Here is a 19,737-nt window from a genome sequence, read left to right on the forward strand (position 1 = left end):
AACTTAGGACATGTATCCTAAGTAATAAAAAACTTGGGTAAATTAAGTAAATTTAGCAAATTCAGTACAAGTTGAGAGGCCTTTAGACTAATTATGTTTATTACTCGGGATGAAAATCCTAAGTTTTCGTAAATGTTATAAATTACATGACTAGAATGTACCGCCGTAATGAGAATATGTACTCCGTGCCCGCAATAACTACATTATCGTTGCCTTTGTTTTGGCATTTTCTTCTCCTCCATCGCCTCAATATCCGCCTTTTTGTGAAAATGTGGTGCTAATTCAGTTAGCCACCTTGGCTCGATCGGCATCACACTGCGCATATATTCCTTGGTCGTCTGCACAAGCTCAAAGTACACCACCATCTTCTCCGGGGGGTCAACGGCCATCAAGACGCTGCTAGGATGGATCCACACAGACGTGTTGTTTTTGACTGTCCTGTAACCATCGCCGCTCTTCTGTAGCCGTGCAGCATTGGGGAAGAAGCCAGCTGTGATGGCTCGTTTAATGGGGCGAAGGTTGGAGGCACCGGACGTAGAGGGCGCGACTTCGACTCGCTCGCACAGCTTGGCCAGTTGGTCGCGGACGTCGCGTGCCCTTGTGAGAGAGCGTTGCTGAAGGAAATTCTCTTTCGCCCAGATGGGGGAGAAGTCGCTGTCAACCCATTGGTTCCAGATGTTGAGGAGTGTTATGTGGTCACCACCGTCCTTGATTGTGAATCGGTTTCGGGCGCTGTCTGCGTGAATCTTCTTGTCCTTGGGTCGGAAGAAAAGCGCAGAAGCTTCACCAAGCATCGAAACAATAGACAGAACCTCCTCGACGCAACCCTCCTTGTCCGCAGCTAACACCGCCTTGGCCAGCATGGGATCTGTAGGAAATTCTGCCATTTGTCGGCCAACCTTGGTCAACTCTCCGCGATGGTTCAACGCTTGCAAAGCAAATAACTGATTCAGCGCGCCAATAAGGGCTTCTGTTGGCGGGGGATCCATGAATTCGAAATCGAGTAGTTCATTAATACCTAGGGACTTCAGTTGAAGCACAACACCGTTCAGGTTTGTTCGCTGGATTTCTGGTGTAGTGGATTCGTCCATTTCATTCATGTATGCGAATTTGGTGTATAGACGGAAACACTTTCCTGGGCCAACACGACCTGCTCGACCACTTCGCTGGTTTGCGGAAGCTCTCGAGCAAGGAACAACAACCAGGTTCGACATGCCGGTGGCGGGGTTGTAAACGTTTTCCTTCACATAGCCTGGATCAATAACATAGACAATGCCATCAATGGTCAAACTAGTTTCAGCAATGTTGGTAGCCAGCACTACCTTTCGAGCCCCGTCTGGTGTAGGTTCGAAGATCTTAGATTGTAATTCTGAGGGAAGGTTTGCATAAATTGGGCAGATGACAAGTTCTTTGATGCGATTGCCGAGCTTTTTCGCTGTTTGAGCAATTTCAAGCTCAGCGGCTTCAATCTCGTCTTGACCGGTCAAGAAGATTAGAATATCACCCTTGGGTTGGGTTGTATGAATCTGGAATGTTGTCGTGATGGCCGCAGCCAGGTAATTCGCTTCGGGAGCAGGTGTGTAGTAAATATCAACTGGATATCGTCGACCAGGAATATTGAAGATGGGTGCATCGTCGAAATACTGTGCGAACCTCTCGGCGTTCATGGTAGCTGACGAAATCAGCAGCTTCAAATCAGGTCGCGATCTCGATAGATCCTTGATTAACGACAAGAGGATATCGGTATGCACTGTGCGTTCGTGGGCTTCGTCGATCATCAGCGCTGAATAGCCTGAGAGCTCTGGGTCTGTCATAAATTCTCGTAATAACATTCCATCAGTCATATACTTGAGGATGGTCTTGTCGCTGGTGCAGTCTTCAAACCGAATCGTATATCCGACCTCATTACCGACTTTGACGCCTACTTCGTCAGCCACACGAGCTGCTACACTCATAGCGGCCACTCGTCGAGGTTGTGTACATCCCACCTTCATGCCGTTCTTGGTATAACCCGCCTCGTGAAGATATTGGGGTAGCTGAGTCGTCTTTCCACTACCAGTCTCTCCCACAATAACGAGAACCTGATACTGCTCCAGCGCAGCGAGGAATTCATCTCGATATTGGTAAATGGGCAAACTCTTTCGTGTCTCTTGAATTGATAGGGCCTTCTTCTCAGCTGCGTCGATCTGCGCCTCGAGGAATTGTTGTTCTTTGGTCAATTTTCGACCGTCGCCAGGCATTCGCGCATCTAGATTCCACTGGATATATTGCGAATCATCCATAACATAATCGTAATCGTCGTTCTCCAATTCGGCGCGCTGGATTTGGGCTTTTGCCTTCGTCGCTTGTTCCCGTTCCCATTCTTCATGCTCCGTAACGAATTTCTCCCGCCCGAACTGGTCTTTTTCAACATGTCGCTTGTAGAGTGCCTCTTCTTTCTTCTTGCGATCTAGCCTTCCCTTCTCGGTGATGTAGTCTTCGGGCATGTAGTATCCATCTCGATGGTCGTCAATATTGAGTCGTTCCTCGGCCAGGCGCAGGATCTCTCTGTTCTTGGCAAACTCCGCCTTCTCCTTCTCCGACAGCCGCACGCCGCTCCTCAATTCAGCCGTTTCCTCTGCAACTTGCTTTCGCAGGAGAGCAAGTCGTTCGGCCTCTCTTTTCTTGAGATATTCTTGTCGCGATCGTTCTCGAATATCGGGTAGCGCCGCCTTGTTCCGTGCAGCAGCATCTTCGGTCTTCCTCTTTTTCGAAGGCTGCTTCGAGGACTCCCCCGTGTCCTCTCCCGCTTCTTCCATAGGAAGAAAAGCGTAGCGTTTGGCGCTCATGATGTGTTGTTGTCGGGTTGAAGTGAAATAGGTGGGTCTTGGTGCCTTTAGATGTAGCGGGTCACGTGAATCAGTCACAGCCCAGGATGTAGTGACAGTGAATGAATGGAACGGGAAGAATCACTGTTAAAGACCGGAAGCAAAGCGTCTTATCTACCTGTGGATATCTAAAGTTGGATGCCTTGATTAAACTATGAAAAGAAAGTTGACGTGTCTGAGGTGATGACTGTTAATAACTATCTACTTAGTCTAAAGGCCTAAAAGTTATACTTAACTTGCCTAAATCTTTATATCGCTTAGGCACTCGATCCCAGGGGACAAAGAGGTGTAGGTAAATTACTAAGAACTTATGACATCTTTTGATGGGTTTATTTTGGCATCCTATGTCAGGTCTCGAGTTTTCTTGCTTCTCGAGGGGAGTCGTGTATCTGCACCTTGGACCATGAATGCTTCAAGCGCAAGTTATTCCCTGTTTGCCCCTGGGGCTGTGGGGCCAAGAGACTCGAGATGAATGCAAGAGCTGGGTGCGACATTAGACTTGACAACGGAGAAAGCATAATCCGGCAATGAATCAATCCTCACGGCCAGTCACAAGCTCTCGATAAGACGCCACTTTGCAGGGGTTTGCTGATAAGCTTGCTACCGTCCCAAAAAGTGTAGCAAGCACTTGATAACACGCTGGTGTTTCGAGGTTCAGGCGACTTCTTTGTTCGTTCTCTATCGAGTCAACTCACCCTCTTTTGTCCTTCGCAACTATCTTGACGTCTGTCCTTCTTTACCCCTCAGGTCGGCAGTTTGTTTATATAAAGTCTCTTTCAATTTTTCTTTTTCTTTTTTTATATCTGCAGGAAGAGACAAGATGTTATTCCATACAGCGGCCCTCGTGGTCCTTCTAGCTCTGGTCCAGCTAGCTGTATGCGCCCAGGACTATTACAAGGTACGCCAATTTTCATATGCTTTTAAATATGCAGATTCTAACAGTTGCGCAGGTTCTCGGTGTAAACAAACAAGCAGGCAAGAAGGAATTGAAGCAAGCATATCGTCAATTGTCGAAGAAGTTCCATCCAGACAAGAATCCGTATGCCCCTCCATCCACCATCTGCTTGATTTCTAATACTGACCTTTTCCAGTGGCGATGATACAGCACACGATAAGTTTGTCGAAGTTTCCGAAGCCTACGATGTCTTGAGCGATGAGGAAATGCGCAAAGTCTACGACCAATACGGCCACGAGGGTGTTCAACAGCGCCGCCAAGGAGGTGGAGGTGGTGGTGGTCATGATCCCTTCGATCTCTTCAGCCGCTTCTTCGGTGGTCATGGTCACTTCGGACGAGCATCCAGCGAACCTCGAGGTCACAATGTCGAAGTCCGTGTCGAAATCTCCCTCCGCGACTTTTATAACGGCGCCACTACCGAGTTCTCCTGGCAAAAGCAACACATTTGTGAGGCTTGCGAAGGTACAGGAAGTGCAGATGGACAGGTCGATACTTGCCACGCTTGTAGCGGTCACGGTGTACGCATCGTGAAGCGCCAGCTCGCCCCTGGAATGTTCCAGCAGTTCCAGCAAAGATGCGATGCCTGTGGTGGTAGGGGCAAGAACATCAAGCATAAGTGCAAGGTCTGCCAGGGTGAACGGGTTGAGAGGAAGGCGACGACTGTTCAACTCAACGTCCAGCGTGGAGCTGCTCGCGACTCTCGTGTTGTCTACGAGAACGAAGCTGATGAGAGTCCTGATTGGGTCCCTGGTGACTTGCTGGTGACATTATCTGAAAGGGCTCCATCATATGACAACAATCCCGATAAGGCCGATGGCGCATTCTTCCGTCGCAAGGGTGATGATCTGTACTGGACCGAGGTTCTCTCTCTTCGGGAAGCCTGGATGGGCGGCTGGACTCGCAACCTCACTCATCTCGATAACCACGTCGTGCGGTTAAGTCGACCCCGCGGTAAGGTCATTCAACCCGGCCATGTCGAGACTGTCGCTGGAGAGGGTATGCCCATCTGGCACGAGGATGGCGACAGCGTGTACCACAAGACCGAGTTCGGAAACCTATACGTCGAGTACGCGGTTGTACTGCCCGATCAGATGGATACCAACATGGAGAGCGATTTCTGGAGCCTCTGGGAGAAGTGGCGACTCAAGAACGGTGTCGATCTACATAAAGACAGCGGACGACCAGAGCCAGCACACGCTAGAGACGAGTTATAACGAGAAAAAGGTGATCGGCGTCGAGGATGAGGAGTTAGTTGTATGATTTATAAAGAGGGGGCTATATATATTAGTGTCGATACGAAAGGATACCAATGGCATGTTTCGGAATATTATAGACGTTATGAAAATGTGTTTAAAGTATCGGGTACAGGAAGCTTAAGGGTCCGTTGGTGTGAGATCCAGGACACCGGAACAAAACCTCCATTAACTCATCCTGGTAATGATCTGACCCACAGAATGCAACATCAACTTACAAGGAAACACCCAGAACAATCTAACAATCTCACAAAAGTCAGAACCTCATATCATACTATCACATACCGAAAAGAACTAATCCTCCAATCAACTATATCTCGAACCTTAAGCGAAACTTCTACAACATCCTTGTTCCAACTAATGTGGCTTAGACCTCTCCATAAATGAAGCTATCACAGCCCAACAGCAGCACCTATCAGATAACTTTATAAATCTCAATGTAATCAATCACATCTCGCCTTTTCTTCTTTTTCCCTCTCTCTTCTTTTCCTTTTTCCTTTTTTCTCCTTGATAATCATGACAGTAACTACTCCTTAGAACATGTCAAGTTCAGACTCAACCACCGCAACCACTCCTTCAGACAACACCCCCGGCACGTCGACTCCAGACGTGATAGAAGTTCCCCGCTCAGACCTTGTCGCTGTTAAGGACACGGACTACCACACGGACAAGTATCTTATCCTCTGCGGGAAATGTGGCGGCATTCTAAACGTCGCTAAATACAGCTGCATGTGCGAGCATGGTTCTGATGTTGCTCGCGCTGCTTGATTGGTTTATAACATTCGATGTCTGCGAAAGGCGTTACATCTGAAGGAGACCCTTTTTTCGAAACAAGCGATATGCATATACGGTCCTTGCAAAATAATATGCTTGTCTCATTAAAGCATTCGTCCCAATCCGCTCGAGGTAATACAAAGGATCGAGCTTCAGCTCTCCTACAAACAACACTCTGAATAATGCATAAAAAAAAACACTTCAGTCACAAGCAATACTCACTCAATCAACATTGCTATACAGCTGCAGTGCGGCTCCATTATCACGTCTGCTTATAGAGCATCACCTTTCGCAAGGCATATAGAGGATTACAATTTGGAAAGGTTAGAGACAAATATAGACGGAATTGGGACATCATATAAAAAGACATCAAACCGTGTTTCTCTATATCGGCCGTAATGTATAATAGTCATAACATCATATCATAAAGCTCGACTTGAAAAGCAGACCATTAATCATATCCATCCAAAGAAATCGTTCCCAAAATCACAGTCATCAAGTCGTTAATCTCTGTGTCTCCTTCTGTGTCTTCTTCTTTCGTGACCTCCATCTTCAATTGCCCCTCGTTGTTCTGGTTCTTGTAGTCCTCCAAGAATATTTCCAATTAGACCAAGCCATCCGCTTCTGCCTTCAAGTGCACCAGTTACACCGCGAACGAGCTGATCTACAGCTTGGCTATCCGTTCCAGCTACTTGCCAAGCACCTTTGATATCCCAATCATCTCGATGTCTGGGTTTATACTGAAAGTCACCTTGTCTGCGTTTCCAGCCGCGGTTCCTACTCGATCGTTCATCCAGGGGCCTACCCTGTCTGTCAAATCGGTCAGGTAGTTCTTCGATAGATTCATCCGAACTAGAGTCATCATCTCGGTGACGGCGTCTCCCAAAGTAATCGTCCATTTCCATAGCAGGGGGGGTAGACTTCGAACGTGGCCTAGCAGGCACAAGACCTTGAAGTAGGTCATGAGCCTCTTGTTCTTGTCTCTCCTTTTCTTCTTTGGCTGCTGTTTCCTCACGGTGTCGCTTCATGGTCATAAAGCTCTTCGGTGACAAAGGACCAAACACCACCGACTTGGCCGGTTGACCCTCATCAGACGAGTCTAGACTATCTGTTGCAGAGTCAGCTTCCGTTCCTTCTCCTGTGCCAACAACCCTCCCAGTACAGTCGGACGCACCCTCATCAAGGCCTCTTGAGCCAAGGTTGTGGACAGGATTACTCACATTGTCAGGCGCTCTTGGACCGCCAGCCGGTGGAGGTCCCGGAGGTCCAGGAGGGGGCGGTGGTGGCCCAGGAGGTCCTGGCGGTGGGTAGTTGGCGGGTCCTGTCGAAAGTCCTCGAGGAGGTCCAGGAGGTGGCGGAGGATAGCCCGTGTAGTCTTGAGGAACGTAAGGCTGGAAGTCAGAAGAACGGTCCGGAATATTGGTGTAATGGTTTCCAGGCGGAGGAGTAGGATCCATGGGATAAGGTGGGAAGCCAGCGCCACCAGAAGCCATAGGTGGTGAGCGAGAGCGAGGGCGACGATCATCATAGTCATCAAATCCTATTTCATAGTGGTCAGTCAACACAGTCACGGTCACTCAAGGACTGCTCACGTTTCCTGGAACGACTTCGAGATCGTGATCGTGAAGGAGATCTGGTAGCTCGACCACGACGGTCTCGCTCATCTTCTCGCTCGCGTTCTCGTTCAAGTTCGAGTCGTCGTTCCCTAGAGCGCTGCTCTCTTTTCTCCCTATCCTTCTTATCCTTGTATTCCTTAATACCAAGGGCTGCAGCTCCTGCGGCTGCGGCGGCCCCGAGTCGGCTTCTGCTGCGTTTACGGTTATGGTCAGATCCCGCAGACGACGCGGATCGACTACGGTCGCGTCGTCTACGGCGTCGACGTCTTGCCTCCGCTTCGGATTCGTAGCCTCGCGACGTTGAGGCTGGCGGTTGCGTCGCGAGGGGATCGTTGCCGTATTCAACTACGGGGCCTAGCTCAGGATCAGTCCCGCCCTCTGAACGAATGGATCTGGCCTTGGACCTGCTCCTGCTCCGGCTTCTCGAGGGGCCTCGGCGGTAGTACTCATCATCGCTGCTATTGTCACTGCCATCCTTCTTTTCCTTGCGCTTCTTCCAAACGTGGTGTGCAGCCTTGGCTGCTACAGCTGCACCAGCGATCTCGGCACCGCGGCGAAGTCTAGACTTGCTGCGGCTCCTCGATCGGCTGCGGCTGCGCGAGCTGCTTGACCTACTGCTGCTGCGGCCTCGAGACGACTTGGACTTGGACCTGTTACGAAGGTGTTTGGCAAGACCTGCAGCAGCAACAGTTCCCAGAGCAGCCTTGGCTGCCGTCGACACACTGCGACGACGGCTGCCGCGGCTAGTGCTCTTTGTCGTCGTGGTTCTTCGAATGATGGATCGCGAGCGAGAGCGCGAGTAGTCATCAGAGTAATAACCACGACGACGGCTTCTGCCTCGAATCGCCTCCTCCTTTTCAATTTTATTGGACTGGTAGTATTTGGCGGCACCAGCAGCAGCTAGAGCAACAGCAGCGATTCCGAGACCCTGCTTAAGCCGAGAGGAGCGGTCGGGAGATTCATCGTCGCCATGCCAGCGGTCACCATAAGCGCTACGAGCTCGGCGGAAAGCCTCAGTGCCAAGAGCGCCAAGAGCAGCTCCAGCAATGACCTTGCGGCCGCGGTTTTCGGGCAGTTCACCGTAGCTGTCGCGGCGACTGTTGAGAAGAGCTGTGACACCCGCGCCAGCGAGAGCGCCCTCGGCCAGGTGTCGCTTGTGGTGGGGACTTTCGCTGCCCTCACGGCGACGAATAACCTTGCGTCGGACGTAGTAATCATCGTCATCACTGTGATAGCCATGATCGCGGCGTCTACGGTCATATCGCTCAATGGCGTAGTCACGATCTCCACGGGAGTCGCGATGCTCATGGCGATAGTAATACTCTTCCTCCGAAGGGCGATGTCGGTGCTCGTGTCGGTGCTCTCGATGCTCCCTTCTAACTACAACCTGTTGCCTTTCAGGCTCTCTCTCACGAATGACAACTACACCAGGCTGCTGTTGCTGGCGGGGAGAAACGATAACTGGAGCTGGAGGAGGAGCTTCTTGAACAATGATCTTCTGCGGTTCAGGCGCGCGCTGTCGAATGATGACGGGAGCTGGAGGAGGCGGTGGGTCGTAAGGGGTGTAATATTCCGTTTCCTTGCGGTATCGCTCAACGTCGCATCCATGAGTGTCGTCGATGTGTTCCTCAACACGCTTCTCAACGCGGTACTCGCCGTTATCTCGGCGTTCAGTCTTGACCATTTGGTTTTCAACCTTGACATCATCGTCGAACAAAGCGTCAAAGCGAGATCGTCGGTCCCAGTCACGCTCAACTTCCTTGGTCTCTACGAAGACTGGCGCACGAGATCGATCTCCCACCTGAGAAGGCGCAGGCATTGGCATAGGCGGGGGTGGAGGAGGATAAGTCTCTCGTTCAGTTTCCTTTTCGTAAACGTAAGATCGAGGAGCCGTGTCTCGACCACGGTCCTCGTGAAAACTAGCATGAGAAGGGGCTCCTTCAAAAGCAGAGCGAGGGCGATCCGGGACGAAAGAGCGTCGGTCGTGTTCAGCTAAGTCGCCAGAAGAGCGACCATAGCGGGAGAAATGAGAACGTCCATCATCAAATTCGGAACCTCGTTCGAAGCGATCAGACCTGCTTGGTGCGACTTTGTATCGTCTGATTGTGGTTTTACGATAGCGCTCGTCGTCTGAAGAGCCATCGTCTCGCTCCCAGTCCCTCTCACGATAGACGCGAGACTCTCTGTAGACGTCACCCATCGCGGGGTGTGACAGGTGGGGTATAAGGCTATGCGATAAAGTTATGCGGATCCAAAAGAGGGAATTTCGTCAAAAATGGAAGTAAATCCAGAGGTTTAGTAGAAAACGCCTAACGAGAAATCAACAGCGAAATCTAGGTTTGTTTGTTTGTATGAGGAAGAAGGGGACGGGAGAAATGGTTTGGTGGAGGGGGAAAAGCTGGGAAGTAACCAAGACGAGCTATGACGGAACCTGCTGAGGGAAGAAAAGAACTGGGCACCCGGAACGAATGGCTGGGCTTTGATTCTGATTCATCCAGGCGCAGTTAGCGTGGACATGGACATGGACATCAGTGCCCAGCTCCAGAGTGTGAGTGTGCGTGGAGCCCTTAAACTTCAGTGGACGGCTTTTTGACAGGGGTTGGGAGAGAAAGCCTGCTGTGGCTATGATGGAAGATGATGCTGCTTGTGCAGTAGAACATGGCACGGGATTGGGCGAGATATCGTGATGGGTGGCAGAAGGTCTCTTGTTCTGCCCGGCTGATGCTGGGCGTTCTGGGACCGAAGCCAATCAAGTCTTAGGTAGAGCAAACTTCAATGCAACCTCAGATAGAATCTGCTGTAGTCTTGGGGAGAAGAGAATGGTTCTTTTCTGGGCTGTCTCGGGCAGTTTCTTGAATCTTGAAAGGCTCAACTGTCAGGGATCGTTTATGCCCGAAATACGATTCCAAGATCCACAGATCATACCAAGAATATCGAGTCCATCCAGTCCAGTTGGGCACAGAGCCTCGCCAAACGCTTTGACTCAAAGTGCCAAACAAACATCCAATACCTAGGTAGTTATCCAATAGTTCAATTACTTCTTTGTGTCGTCTCAATTAAACCCCCAACAAACTTGAAAAGTCCAAGGACAAAGGCAAAGGCCAACTCATACGGGTCACCCTCCACCTCGGGACCAAGGCCCAGTTCTTCATCGACAGGGACATTTCCTAGAACTCAAAGAAGAAAAAGAATGAGGCGACGAAGCTTTCCTTTTCCCTAAGTTATGAGAGACTGGACGTGCCGAACCGTGAACCTTGGTCGATCTCGTACGAATAACTATGCTCATGCATCATCATGAACAAGGTCTCCACTCGGACTGGGCTGTTGCTGGTGTCGTCATAGGCATTTAATGGAAGAACCCCACCTCTTAAAACCCTTGACCCATTAACGATCAACATCTTGGTTCTTATTCTTACCAGCGGAGTCACCTCACCTCAGCCAAGATCCATCCCATTTTTAACAGTAATAAAAAAGAAATCATAGATAAAAATAATTAGGAGAGACAATTCCAGTTTCATCAGGCTCCGCTTTTCAAGGTCAATTGATTACGCGGTCTCTTGAGGTTTGAGTCACCAGACTCTCTTTGTCAAGACCACATGCACAATCAGATGCTGACAGCCTTATTCCACGCACTACAATCGTCGAGAAGGGTCTCCGTCTGGTGGGCTTTTCCGTGGTTCCGTTATGTTCTCATGACTGGAATGTTCTATGCTTCAGAAGCCTTTTCCCATATCAGCATGGCGGCATTTTCAATACGACCGTCTTATGAAATCGGGCAAAAGCACTTTAAGTCCAGGGATGGGGAGTAAAAGTATTGGTTCCTTGTTATAGAGATGAGGCGTTTGGCTTTGCGCTCTCTAAGCCGCATTTCATTATGCATCCTTGCTACGAGCAGACGAATGATGGCCCGGTGCTTTACAGGGTAGTCAACCTGAACATCTTGGCAAATTCACAAACATTGGCTAATGCTTTATGCAAATCCGTTATCAATTCTCTTATGCTAAACCCGAATTCCCATGTTTTAACCTAAACTCCATAAATCAGTTGTATATAACTCCAAGCCCTAACTCCTTCTGCTTGGCTCTGTACCAGCGCTGTATGATACATGCTTGTGTTCCCATCGTACGTCCTTTCATCTACTGATCAAAACCCTCCTTAGTTCCCAACACACCAACACCGCCGTTGCTGCGTCGTCGTCGGCCGATCACATCGTGGATCCAATCGCTGATTGTGAAGCCCCAGTGTCCAGCGACGAGGACACCGCTCATGATGTTGATAATCTTGACCAACAGGCTAATGATACCGTCGCGGCTCTCGTGAACGGTCAACAGGATCGGCTCGATGTCATACTTGAAGAAGATACCAGGGATGTATCGCTCGTCGACCGCCTTGCTCTGCTCGGTAACGGCATATTGGTTGGTGAGGATAGACTTTGAGTTGACGCTATACACGGTAGGCACAACCGAGAGGTAGTATTGGAACTTGTGGAAGTTACCAGGAGCTGTGTTGACAGTTCCGTCGAGAGGGTTGACCAGCGAGGGGTAGAATGGGCCGTATGAAAGCTCCGAGATGATGTGTGAGAAGTTGAACTCTGTGACTGGTTAGCACACGACATGGATTACCATTCGCTGGACTTACTGCTGTGGTCGAGATGCTCGCCATTGCCCCTATAACCATGGCCTCGCGCAGTGATATGGAAATCACCCTGCACCTTGTTCAAGTCCAGGCTTCCATAAATACGACAGCTGTCGGCATTGCCCCTGAACTTGGGTGTCTTTGCCCACTTGGCTCTCTTCTTACCAAGCGCAACAATATCGTGAACGTGCTCCTCGCCGAAACCCTCATCCTCATATCCCAACTCGTTATATCCAGAGCCAGTGTTGACGCGACCTTGGCTATCCCGTCCAAGCTTGTGCATGCCCTTGTTGTCGACCCATTGGCTCCAGAGTGTCCTGTCGGCTTTGAGACGCTTAGCAGCCAGGATATGATCGCCAGACGCATCCTGGACGTTAACATGGATATCGTCACAGTTCATCTTAACCACGATGTCCAAGTTGATTTGAAGTTCTCGCGAAACACCAGCCTCGACTTCGAAGTTGTGAGACTCTGCGCCGCGCCACCAGCGACCGAGTTCGCCCCAGATGAGGATAAGTGAGATAATAGACACCGCGACTGTCCATTTTCCACCTCCCGATGTTCGTTGAATGTATTGCGGTTTCGATTTGGCTATCGAGAGTTAGCGCACATGAACCTAGCAGCAATGAGAGACATACGGAATGCATCAAAAGCGCTGACCAAGCTTCCCTCCTTAGGACCAAACCTGTCCTCGTCATAATCCGACTTTTCCGTTCCGTTCATCATTGTGGCAAAGTTCTTCTAGTCCCGCTAGCTCGAATAGATACAATGAAAACTGTCTCGATGTCGTGGGCAGTCGAAATCGGTCCCGTCGCAAATAATGGTCTAGAGCCGCTTGATCGACAGCAAATGCGCAAAGGTGTTTGGGCCTACTGCCGCATGCCTCGGTGAAAAAGGTCGAAGGACTGGAAACCAATTGGAACCGGTTTCAGTGGTCTTGGGTAATTCGTTTGAAAGTCGACCAGGATTTTGTTAGTGAACGAAATTGGGAATTATCGATGTCGTCGCTTCGTTGCGCTGACAGCCGCAATCAGAAAGGACAGCTATCTGTAACTAAACTCATCCCCTGAAGCAGCGTCGTCAGGGTCCAGTCGCTGATTGGTTGACAAGGCCAAGATGGGATAAAGTGTCGCCGAACCGAGCTTGTTCCTGAACCAAGACCGGCTTTAACGCGGATTTACGTGGTTCCACTACAAGCACAAATGGCGACATCGCTGCGTCTATTCAAACCCTACTTATTAGCTTGAGATCATCAGTCCTCGTGATGATCTATCAAATCAGTAGTTGCCTCTAATCAGCCTGGTAAAGAGCTTCGAGACATCAGCTAGGAAAATGGGTGCACCGTACAACACAATAGAACGCACCTGTATCCAGTGAAAGGCAAGGGAAATTCATGTATGAAATTTCAAACCAACAAACCAGATATTAGTCCGAAGTTCATACTCGAAGATTGGTATTTTCTTCGAGGAGTGGTCGCGAGATTGTGTTTGAACTGCTTTGGATTACTGGCATGGTGGCCGTTTCAGTGTACGGATCTTTCTCTTATCAATATCCGTCACTCATCATTGCTGCGATCGGAACAGAGGCCAGTCCTTGAAATTGGCATGAATTGATTTCAGATAATACATGTCTTGATATTCCTTAATATGATCCAAGTACAGATACCATGCAACCTGTCGAATCTTGTACCGAAGCTATGTTTTTCCAACATCGGACTCATGATATGTAGATAGTGTTATGTCGTAACAAACTGGCAATTGAATGAACAGAGCCAGTTTTTATAACCAATTACTTTGCTATGTATCTCAAAGATCATGTTGCGAGATTATACGCAGCTCTATTGTGAGATCTCAAGATTCAATAGGCAAATACTTGACAGTCACAAGCACGTACACTAAGACTGTCTTCCTCGGCCATTTGCAGAAAGGCCGCATTTGAAAAGGTAGCAATTTACTACTCTAGCACGAGATATCTAATATCTTGAAATAAAGATCATCTTTATGTTGTACTTGGTAAGCACTTCCTTAAAGGTTGAGCTGCACTCTCTCGACTCATGCGAAGCTCAGAAAGTATTTAGACCTAGATTTTCAAAGAATCGAGCATATTTAAGTACCTGTAACCTCGACCAGTTTCTGAGGAATATGACACTTAGCTGTCACGTTTATGACAGAACAAAAAGTCTAGAGAAATAATGCGACAACGATTTGAGTGGCGAGAATGCCATAATGTTCTTCACAATCATCATATACATCAATTGAAGGGGGTAAAGCATTCCAAGAAGCATCGCTAGTTGGAACTACTCGGTCCGACTATCTCGACAAAGTCGATCATCTCAGCACTGTTGAATGAATACTGGGTCCGTCATCCATTTTCTGGGGGATTTTCAAGGGCAGAGTTGGTTCGGACCAATTCCCCACCATCTCGATCCTCTGAGATAAAGTAAATGGAGAATATGGAGTAGTAAATGGGTCGAGCGTTGATGTGCATGGATGTCAATTGCTTAAATCGAGTTCACATCTTTAGATGTCTATGGTTCCAAGAAATGAAGTCTGTTCAACCCGATTATCGGGAATACGAATCACGTGCTCTCCCTACCTGTAGTCAATCATCTCGGCGCCGAGACGGGAGGCCACGCGAACGACAACGGGACAAGGGAAACTTGGCTTCTGGGCATCTTGGCATACCAGACCCTGGGTCGCGAATCGGTAAAGTGTGCCGATAAGCGCCTTGGCATTGAACAAAGATATCGACGACATGTTTGTGTTTGAAGCATTACAACACCAAAAGCGCGCTCAAGAATGAGAAAGATATCATGGAGATGGGTATTTAGGAGAGGCAAATAATGATCAATTAGGTTTCCGGCAGAAGTGAAAGAGATGGGTGAATCGGGGAGCAACCTTGCAAGGCGGGCTCCTCCATTCAGGCAAGGTACGGTAAGTCTGGATTCCTGGCGTCGTACGTTGGTTGTAATGGAGACCATTCTTTGCAACGGCATAAACCTTTCCAGAATTCTCAACGGTCAGTCTCCATCTTGAGTGTCGTACGCAACAATATGGAGTACAGTACTACGTAGTATAACGTAAAGAATACGGAGGGTCGAGCATCTGTAGCTGCAGCGCAAGATCAAAACAAGAGCCATCGATTCAAACCATTCCCAACCCCTGATTACCTTCCTTCGTATCAATGCGTAATCATGCCCCCCGCCGCAGCAAAAATAGGTACCTGACGCCGCTAATGTGACGGTTCCCGGGTCTCGCTCACTCCGTTTTAGCCACTCAACAGCTCGTGTCACCCTCCTTCTTCCCGATCCACCGTCAATCTCATTGGTTCTAGCCTCTGTTTCTCCCTCCCTCTTTCGCTCCCTTTTAATTGCATTGCGCTGCTGCATGTACCACGCACGCATTAACCCCCGTCGCCCGTTTCCATTTCTTTTCCTTGGCACTTTGAATTCTTCAACAACATCGATTCATCACAGACTTTACGTCGACCTTTTGTCCTTTTGATCTATTAGATCGGCTCACACTCTTTGACTGCTCGGTCAGTTCACGATAGAAATCAGCTTTATCGACAATTTTATCAATATTTTCGACCGAGCCCTCGCTGGGCGCGTCTACCGCTCGTTCCTGTTGATTCCAATCGCTCGCTCTCAACTTCGCTCGCTTCATTTTAATCGCATCCGCCCACGATGAAGTCCCTTTTTCCAACTGGCGCCGTTGCGCTTTTGGCCTCGACGGGCTTTGTTAACGCCCAGTCGCCTTATAGCATTGCATCCACAGGTGCGATCCCCCAACCGTTGGCTCAGAGGTAAACAGACATTAACTTTAGCAACAGCCGACATCAAGAAGTCAGCCAAGCAACTCGCCGCTGACTTGATCACATACTACCATGGAAACGACCCTGGCGGTATTCCTGGTATTCTGCCTGGCCCCCCTCCCAATGGTGACTACTACTGGTGGGAAGGTGGTGCTATGTGGGGGACGTATATGGATTACTGGAAGTGCACCGGCGATTCTACCTACAACAAATTGGTGATGCAGGCTATGCAGTTCCAGGTCGGTGATGATCAGGACTACCAACCCGCCAACGTTACGCTATCTCTCGGAAACGACGATCAAGGTTTCTGGGGAATGTCTGCTATGTTGGCTGCTGAGCTGGACTTCCCCAACCCTGCTTCAGACCAGCCTGGATGGCTTGCCCTCGCTCAGGCTGTTTTCAACACTCAAGCCAACCCCGATCGACACGACAGCACTTGCAACGGTGGTCTTCGATGGCAAATTCCTCGAACTAACAACGGTTACGATTACAAGAACAGTCAGCCCTCCTCTTGAGATATTTATCATGATGGACTCTATACTAACTTCTGAAAGGTATTGCTAACGGCTGCTTCTTCAACTTGGGTGCCAGACTTGCACGCTACACTGGCAACAAGACTTATTCCGACTGGGCTGAGAAGACCTGGGACTGGATTGAGGGCGTTGGGTTCCTTGACCCTACCACTTATAAGATTTATGACGGTGCTCATGTCGGAACTAACTGTACCGATATCAACAAGGCTCAGTTCTCTTATAACTCGGGCGTCTTTCTCCAGGGCGCTGCTTTCATGTACAACCACGTAAGTCGACCTAGAGCATGATACTGATGGCAACTCGCTGACTTCTCCAGACCAATGGTGAGCAGAAATGGAAGGACCGTGTGAGCAAGTTGGTCGACGCTACTATCAGCAACTTCTTCCCCAAGGATATCGCTGTCGAGATTGCCTGCGAGAACCACGGCACCTGCACCACCGATATGTACTCATTCAAGGGCTACGTCCACCGCTGGATGTCTCAGGCAACACATCTCGCTCCCTTTATCAAACCCAAGATTCTTCCCGTTCTCCAGACATCAACCGAGGCTGCCATCAAGCAATGTACTGGAGGAGACACAAAGCGTGCTTGCGGCTTTAAGTGGGCCAGCGGTGTCTACGATGGCAAGACAGGTGCCGGTCAGCAGATGAACGTCCTTGCTGCCGTGTCGTCTCTGCTCATGGAGGACACTCCTCCTCCTGTCACGGCCAAGACTGGAGGTACCTCCAAGGGTAACCCCAACGCCGGCAATGTCGGAGACGGCAAGATTGACAGGACCTACAAGCCTTTGACCACTGCCGACAGGGCTGGTGCCGGTATCATCACTTTCTTGGTTCTGTCCTTTGCATGCGGCATCTTCGGCTGGATGAGCATGGGCAAATAGAGGATCTTTCTTGATTTCTGATTATGCCTAAAGACGAAGTCCGGCATGCACAATTGTGCTTCTTTTTCAGCCTTGTATTTTGGAATCTGAAGAAATGATCTTCTGGGCGTTGGATGGAGTATACTTGACCTAAATAGCCTGGCAGGCTGGATATTTATTCTTCTAAATGTTATAATGTTTTACCATTTACTTTATGACTTGCAGCTAGTGAGAACTTTGATACAAATTCTACTAATGTTGACAGGTCCAAACACTTTGCCATATGATAGCAACTTCCACAGGTACATCAATAACATGGTCTAACTTCCCGTCAGTTCACTCATTGACCGAATTGAGCATTTATTGGAACGTTGATGGATTTTCGTCATGAACACGCGGCTCCAATTTGAGAGACTGGGTCATAGACTCGATATCACAACACAATAGAGTTTGACAGAAGTCGGTGTGTTTTGCACCGTGCTTGCGCAGATCCTGAAAATCTCCATATAATATCTCGCTTTCTGGATACTCGGCAACTTGATCATTGCTGTGAAACGGAGGCGGTATGAAATGTTGGCTTGATGCTTTCAACGGTCACCTTGAAACGTCAATGGTTCGGGGTTAGTATGATTGGTGATGGGGTTGTGCCATTGTGGGACTGAGACAAGCAGTCTTTTTCTTAACAGGCCTTATAACACCCAGGAGAAGCCTTGAAAGAATGACGACTGCATCTTCGAGCGCCAGCTGTCGTTGTAAAGCATCGTCGCGAGGTCCAATAGTGGGGTGAGACTTTCTTTCTAGAAAATCTCCAGAGGCGCTGACAAACTGGCACATGACCGACTACGCAGTCTCCAGCGCCACTGCGGAACGACAAGCAACATGCCACATCAAGAGAACGTCCATTTTATGCTGAAAGATGGAATGGCATGAGGTGAACGTACTATAGTAGACGCTGTGTACTTACGAAACACCTCGAAATTGGACAGTGTATAACCGACATTTTCGGAATACTCGGAAGGTCGGAAAGTTCGGTGTTGATGAACTACCCTCTTACTCGCTATGTCTATTTTTACTACAGAATAGTCTACGGTATTCAAATGGAGCATATCCGTTTTGGAACAAGATCTGGGGAAGAGACGTAGGCCAAGCAGGGCTCAGATCTGATAACATGGGCAGCTTCGAGTTCTCGGTCAGAGTATAGCACAGTTGGTAAGACGATAGGATATCAACGTTTCTATCTCGTAAAAGATGGGAATTGGCTTTCGAAAATGAGAAAGACCATTGTTGAGTTAAAGATTTGAGGGACACAAACTAGATCTAAGGCGGGAGTGGCCGTTGCTAGCTTGTTGTCTTTAAAGATCTTGAATGTAGATGTGGTAGCTTTCCTTGGGTATTTACGCATCAGAATGTGGTCATGTTTGTGTTTCTGAGGTGGAGAGTTGTTTCAGCCAACTGTTCCATAGACTCTGAACTCACGATACATGGCTTGGAGTCTATTGATCACTCTAATCGACTTGTCTCAGAGTCTCAAGGTCTCACCACCAAAAGGCTCGCTCCATTCAATTACAGAGTCCCGTTGACAACGTGTTCTGTTACACTTCCCCTCATGACGACGACATCACAAGGCAAAATTGCATGGAATTATCTGGTCTGGGGTTGCCATATCCAATATCCAAAGCACGTCGTCGTCTTCCAAGATGGAGCTAATGCAAAGACGTCCTAGTCGTGGATCCCTACATCCCTGCATTAGCCAATAGTTTCGGGGGAGCTCATTTCTATGGGGTAATTTTTACATACTAAAAACTCTAGACATCCAGGAACAAATTTGGTAAAATCTGGGGGGACCGCGTGACAGCGCCATTTCTCTGGGCAAGGAACAGCTTAGATCACACGCACAGCAATGGTTGCCGTTAACTGCAAAGCGTAATTGACCCAAAAATGTCAGGAGACGAGAAAAGCTCTGACTTTTCGCCTTGCTACACTGGCGGAGTATCAACATGTTGGGTGATGAGTCTCCTGTTTGGCGGCTATGGGATGGCGGGTATTGACATGACGATCTAAAATGCGGGGAGAAGCGAAGGAACAAGAGAGAAAAGAAGAAGAAAAAAGTCAAACATGGGTCCATTTGTGGGGTGAGCTCAAAAGTATCAGGAATTGCGTTGTTGTGCTGTGTTTGTTTGGCTTGGGCTTGGCTTGGCTGAAGGTAGGTCACCTTGCCTAAGGTAAGGTTGTGTGTTGTGGCCCCCTTGAATAAGCTTGAGTCGTGGTATAACTACCAAGCTCTTCCCATCATGACAACCTCTCTTTTTCTCCCCAAGCTCTACTTACTCTTGACAATCCAATCTACAACTTGACATTGAATCAATTATATATTCTTCTCATCCTCAACACTGAGAAACTATCACAACCTACAACCACCTCACTTACAC

The 19,737-nt window shown here is 48.8% G+C and overlaps 6 protein-coding genes across 6 annotated transcripts; 2 read left to right on the plus strand and 4 right to left on the minus strand.

Moving 5' to 3' along the window:
* Nucleotides 1-89: 89 nt before the first annotated feature.
* Nucleotides 90-2,844, minus strand: BKA55DRAFT_563928 (P-loop containing nucleoside triphosphate hydrolase protein). Its single transcript, XM_046192446.1, has one exon. The coding sequence runs from the start codon at nt 2,826-2,828 to the stop codon at nt 204-206; it is 2,625 nt and encodes an 874-aa protein (XP_046050947.1). The 5' UTR covers nt 2,829-2,844; the 3' UTR covers nt 90-203.
* An 843-nt stretch (nt 2,845-3,687) lies between these two features.
* Nucleotides 3,688-5,036, plus strand: BKA55DRAFT_537790 (uncharacterized protein; the record flags this gene model as incomplete). Its single annotated transcript, XM_046189964.1, has 3 exons — nt 3,688-3,765; nt 3,818-3,906; nt 3,959-5,036. The coding sequence occupies 3 exons, from the start codon at nt 3,688-3,690 to the stop codon at nt 5,034-5,036; spliced, it is 1,245 nt and encodes a 414-aa protein (XP_046050948.1).
* Nucleotides 5,037-6,352: 1,316 nt separating this feature from the next.
* BKA55DRAFT_688398 (uncharacterized protein) lies at nt 6,353-9,665 on the minus strand (the record flags this gene model as incomplete). Its single annotated transcript, XM_046199201.1, has 2 exons — nt 6,353-7,389; nt 7,442-9,665. The coding sequence occupies 2 exons, from the start codon at nt 9,663-9,665 to the stop codon at nt 6,353-6,355; spliced, it is 3,261 nt and encodes a 1,086-aa protein (XP_046050949.1).
* Nucleotides 9,666-11,601: 1,936 nt separating this feature from the next.
* On the minus strand, nt 11,602-12,826 carry BKA55DRAFT_508056 (endoplasmic reticulum vesicle transporter-domain-containing protein; the record flags this gene model as incomplete). Its single annotated transcript, XM_046187391.1, has 3 exons — nt 11,602-12,056; nt 12,104-12,691; nt 12,739-12,826. The coding sequence occupies 3 exons, from the start codon at nt 12,824-12,826 to the stop codon at nt 11,602-11,604; spliced, it is 1,131 nt and encodes a 376-aa protein (XP_046050950.1).
* A 2,959-nt stretch (nt 12,827-15,785) lies between these two features.
* BKA55DRAFT_537793 (glycoside hydrolase) lies at nt 15,786-17,329 on the plus strand (the record flags this gene model as incomplete). Its single annotated transcript, XM_046189965.1, has 4 exons — nt 15,786-15,876; nt 15,926-16,411; nt 16,468-16,712; nt 16,763-17,329. The coding sequence occupies 4 exons, from the start codon at nt 15,786-15,788 to the stop codon at nt 17,327-17,329; spliced, it is 1,389 nt and encodes a 462-aa protein (XP_046050951.1).
* A 1,341-nt stretch (nt 17,330-18,670) lies between these two features.
* Nucleotides 18,671-19,588, minus strand: BKA55DRAFT_314838 (uncharacterized protein). The gene is made up of 2 exons (XM_046185657.1): nt 19,102-19,588; nt 18,671-19,041 (listed from the first exon to the last, which is right to left on the minus strand). The coding sequence occupies exons 1-2, from the start codon at nt 19,431-19,433 to the stop codon at nt 18,927-18,929; spliced, it is 447 nt and encodes a 148-aa protein (XP_046050952.1). The 5' UTR covers nt 19,434-19,588; the 3' UTR covers nt 18,671-18,926.
* Between the last annotated feature and the right edge of the window lie 149 nt (nt 19,589-19,737).

The sequence above is a fragment of the Fusarium redolens genome, assembly GCF_020744475.1.
Source record: "Fusarium redolens strain MPI-CAGE-AT-0023 chromosome Unknown BKA55scaffold_6, whole genome shotgun sequence".
In the NCBI taxonomy this organism is placed as follows: Eukaryota; Fungi; Ascomycota; class Sordariomycetes; order Hypocreales; family Nectriaceae; genus Fusarium; species Fusarium redolens.

What these genes read in the sequence shown, in the direction of transcription:
- BKA55DRAFT_314838 (XM_046185657.1), bottom strand. Translation starts at nt 19,433, where the DNA reads ATGGACCCATGTTTGACTTTTTTCTTCTTCTTTTCTCTCTTGTTCCTT. An exon ending in ATGTCTAGAGTTTTTAGTAT is followed by an intron (nt 19,042 to 19,101) that starts GTAAAAATTACC and finishes GCAGGGATGTAG; the next exon opens with GGATCCACGACTAGGACGTC.
- BKA55DRAFT_563928 (XM_046192446.1), bottom strand. Translation starts at nt 2,828, where the DNA reads ATGAGCGCCAAACGCTACGCTTTTCTTCCTATGGAAGAAGCGGGAGAG.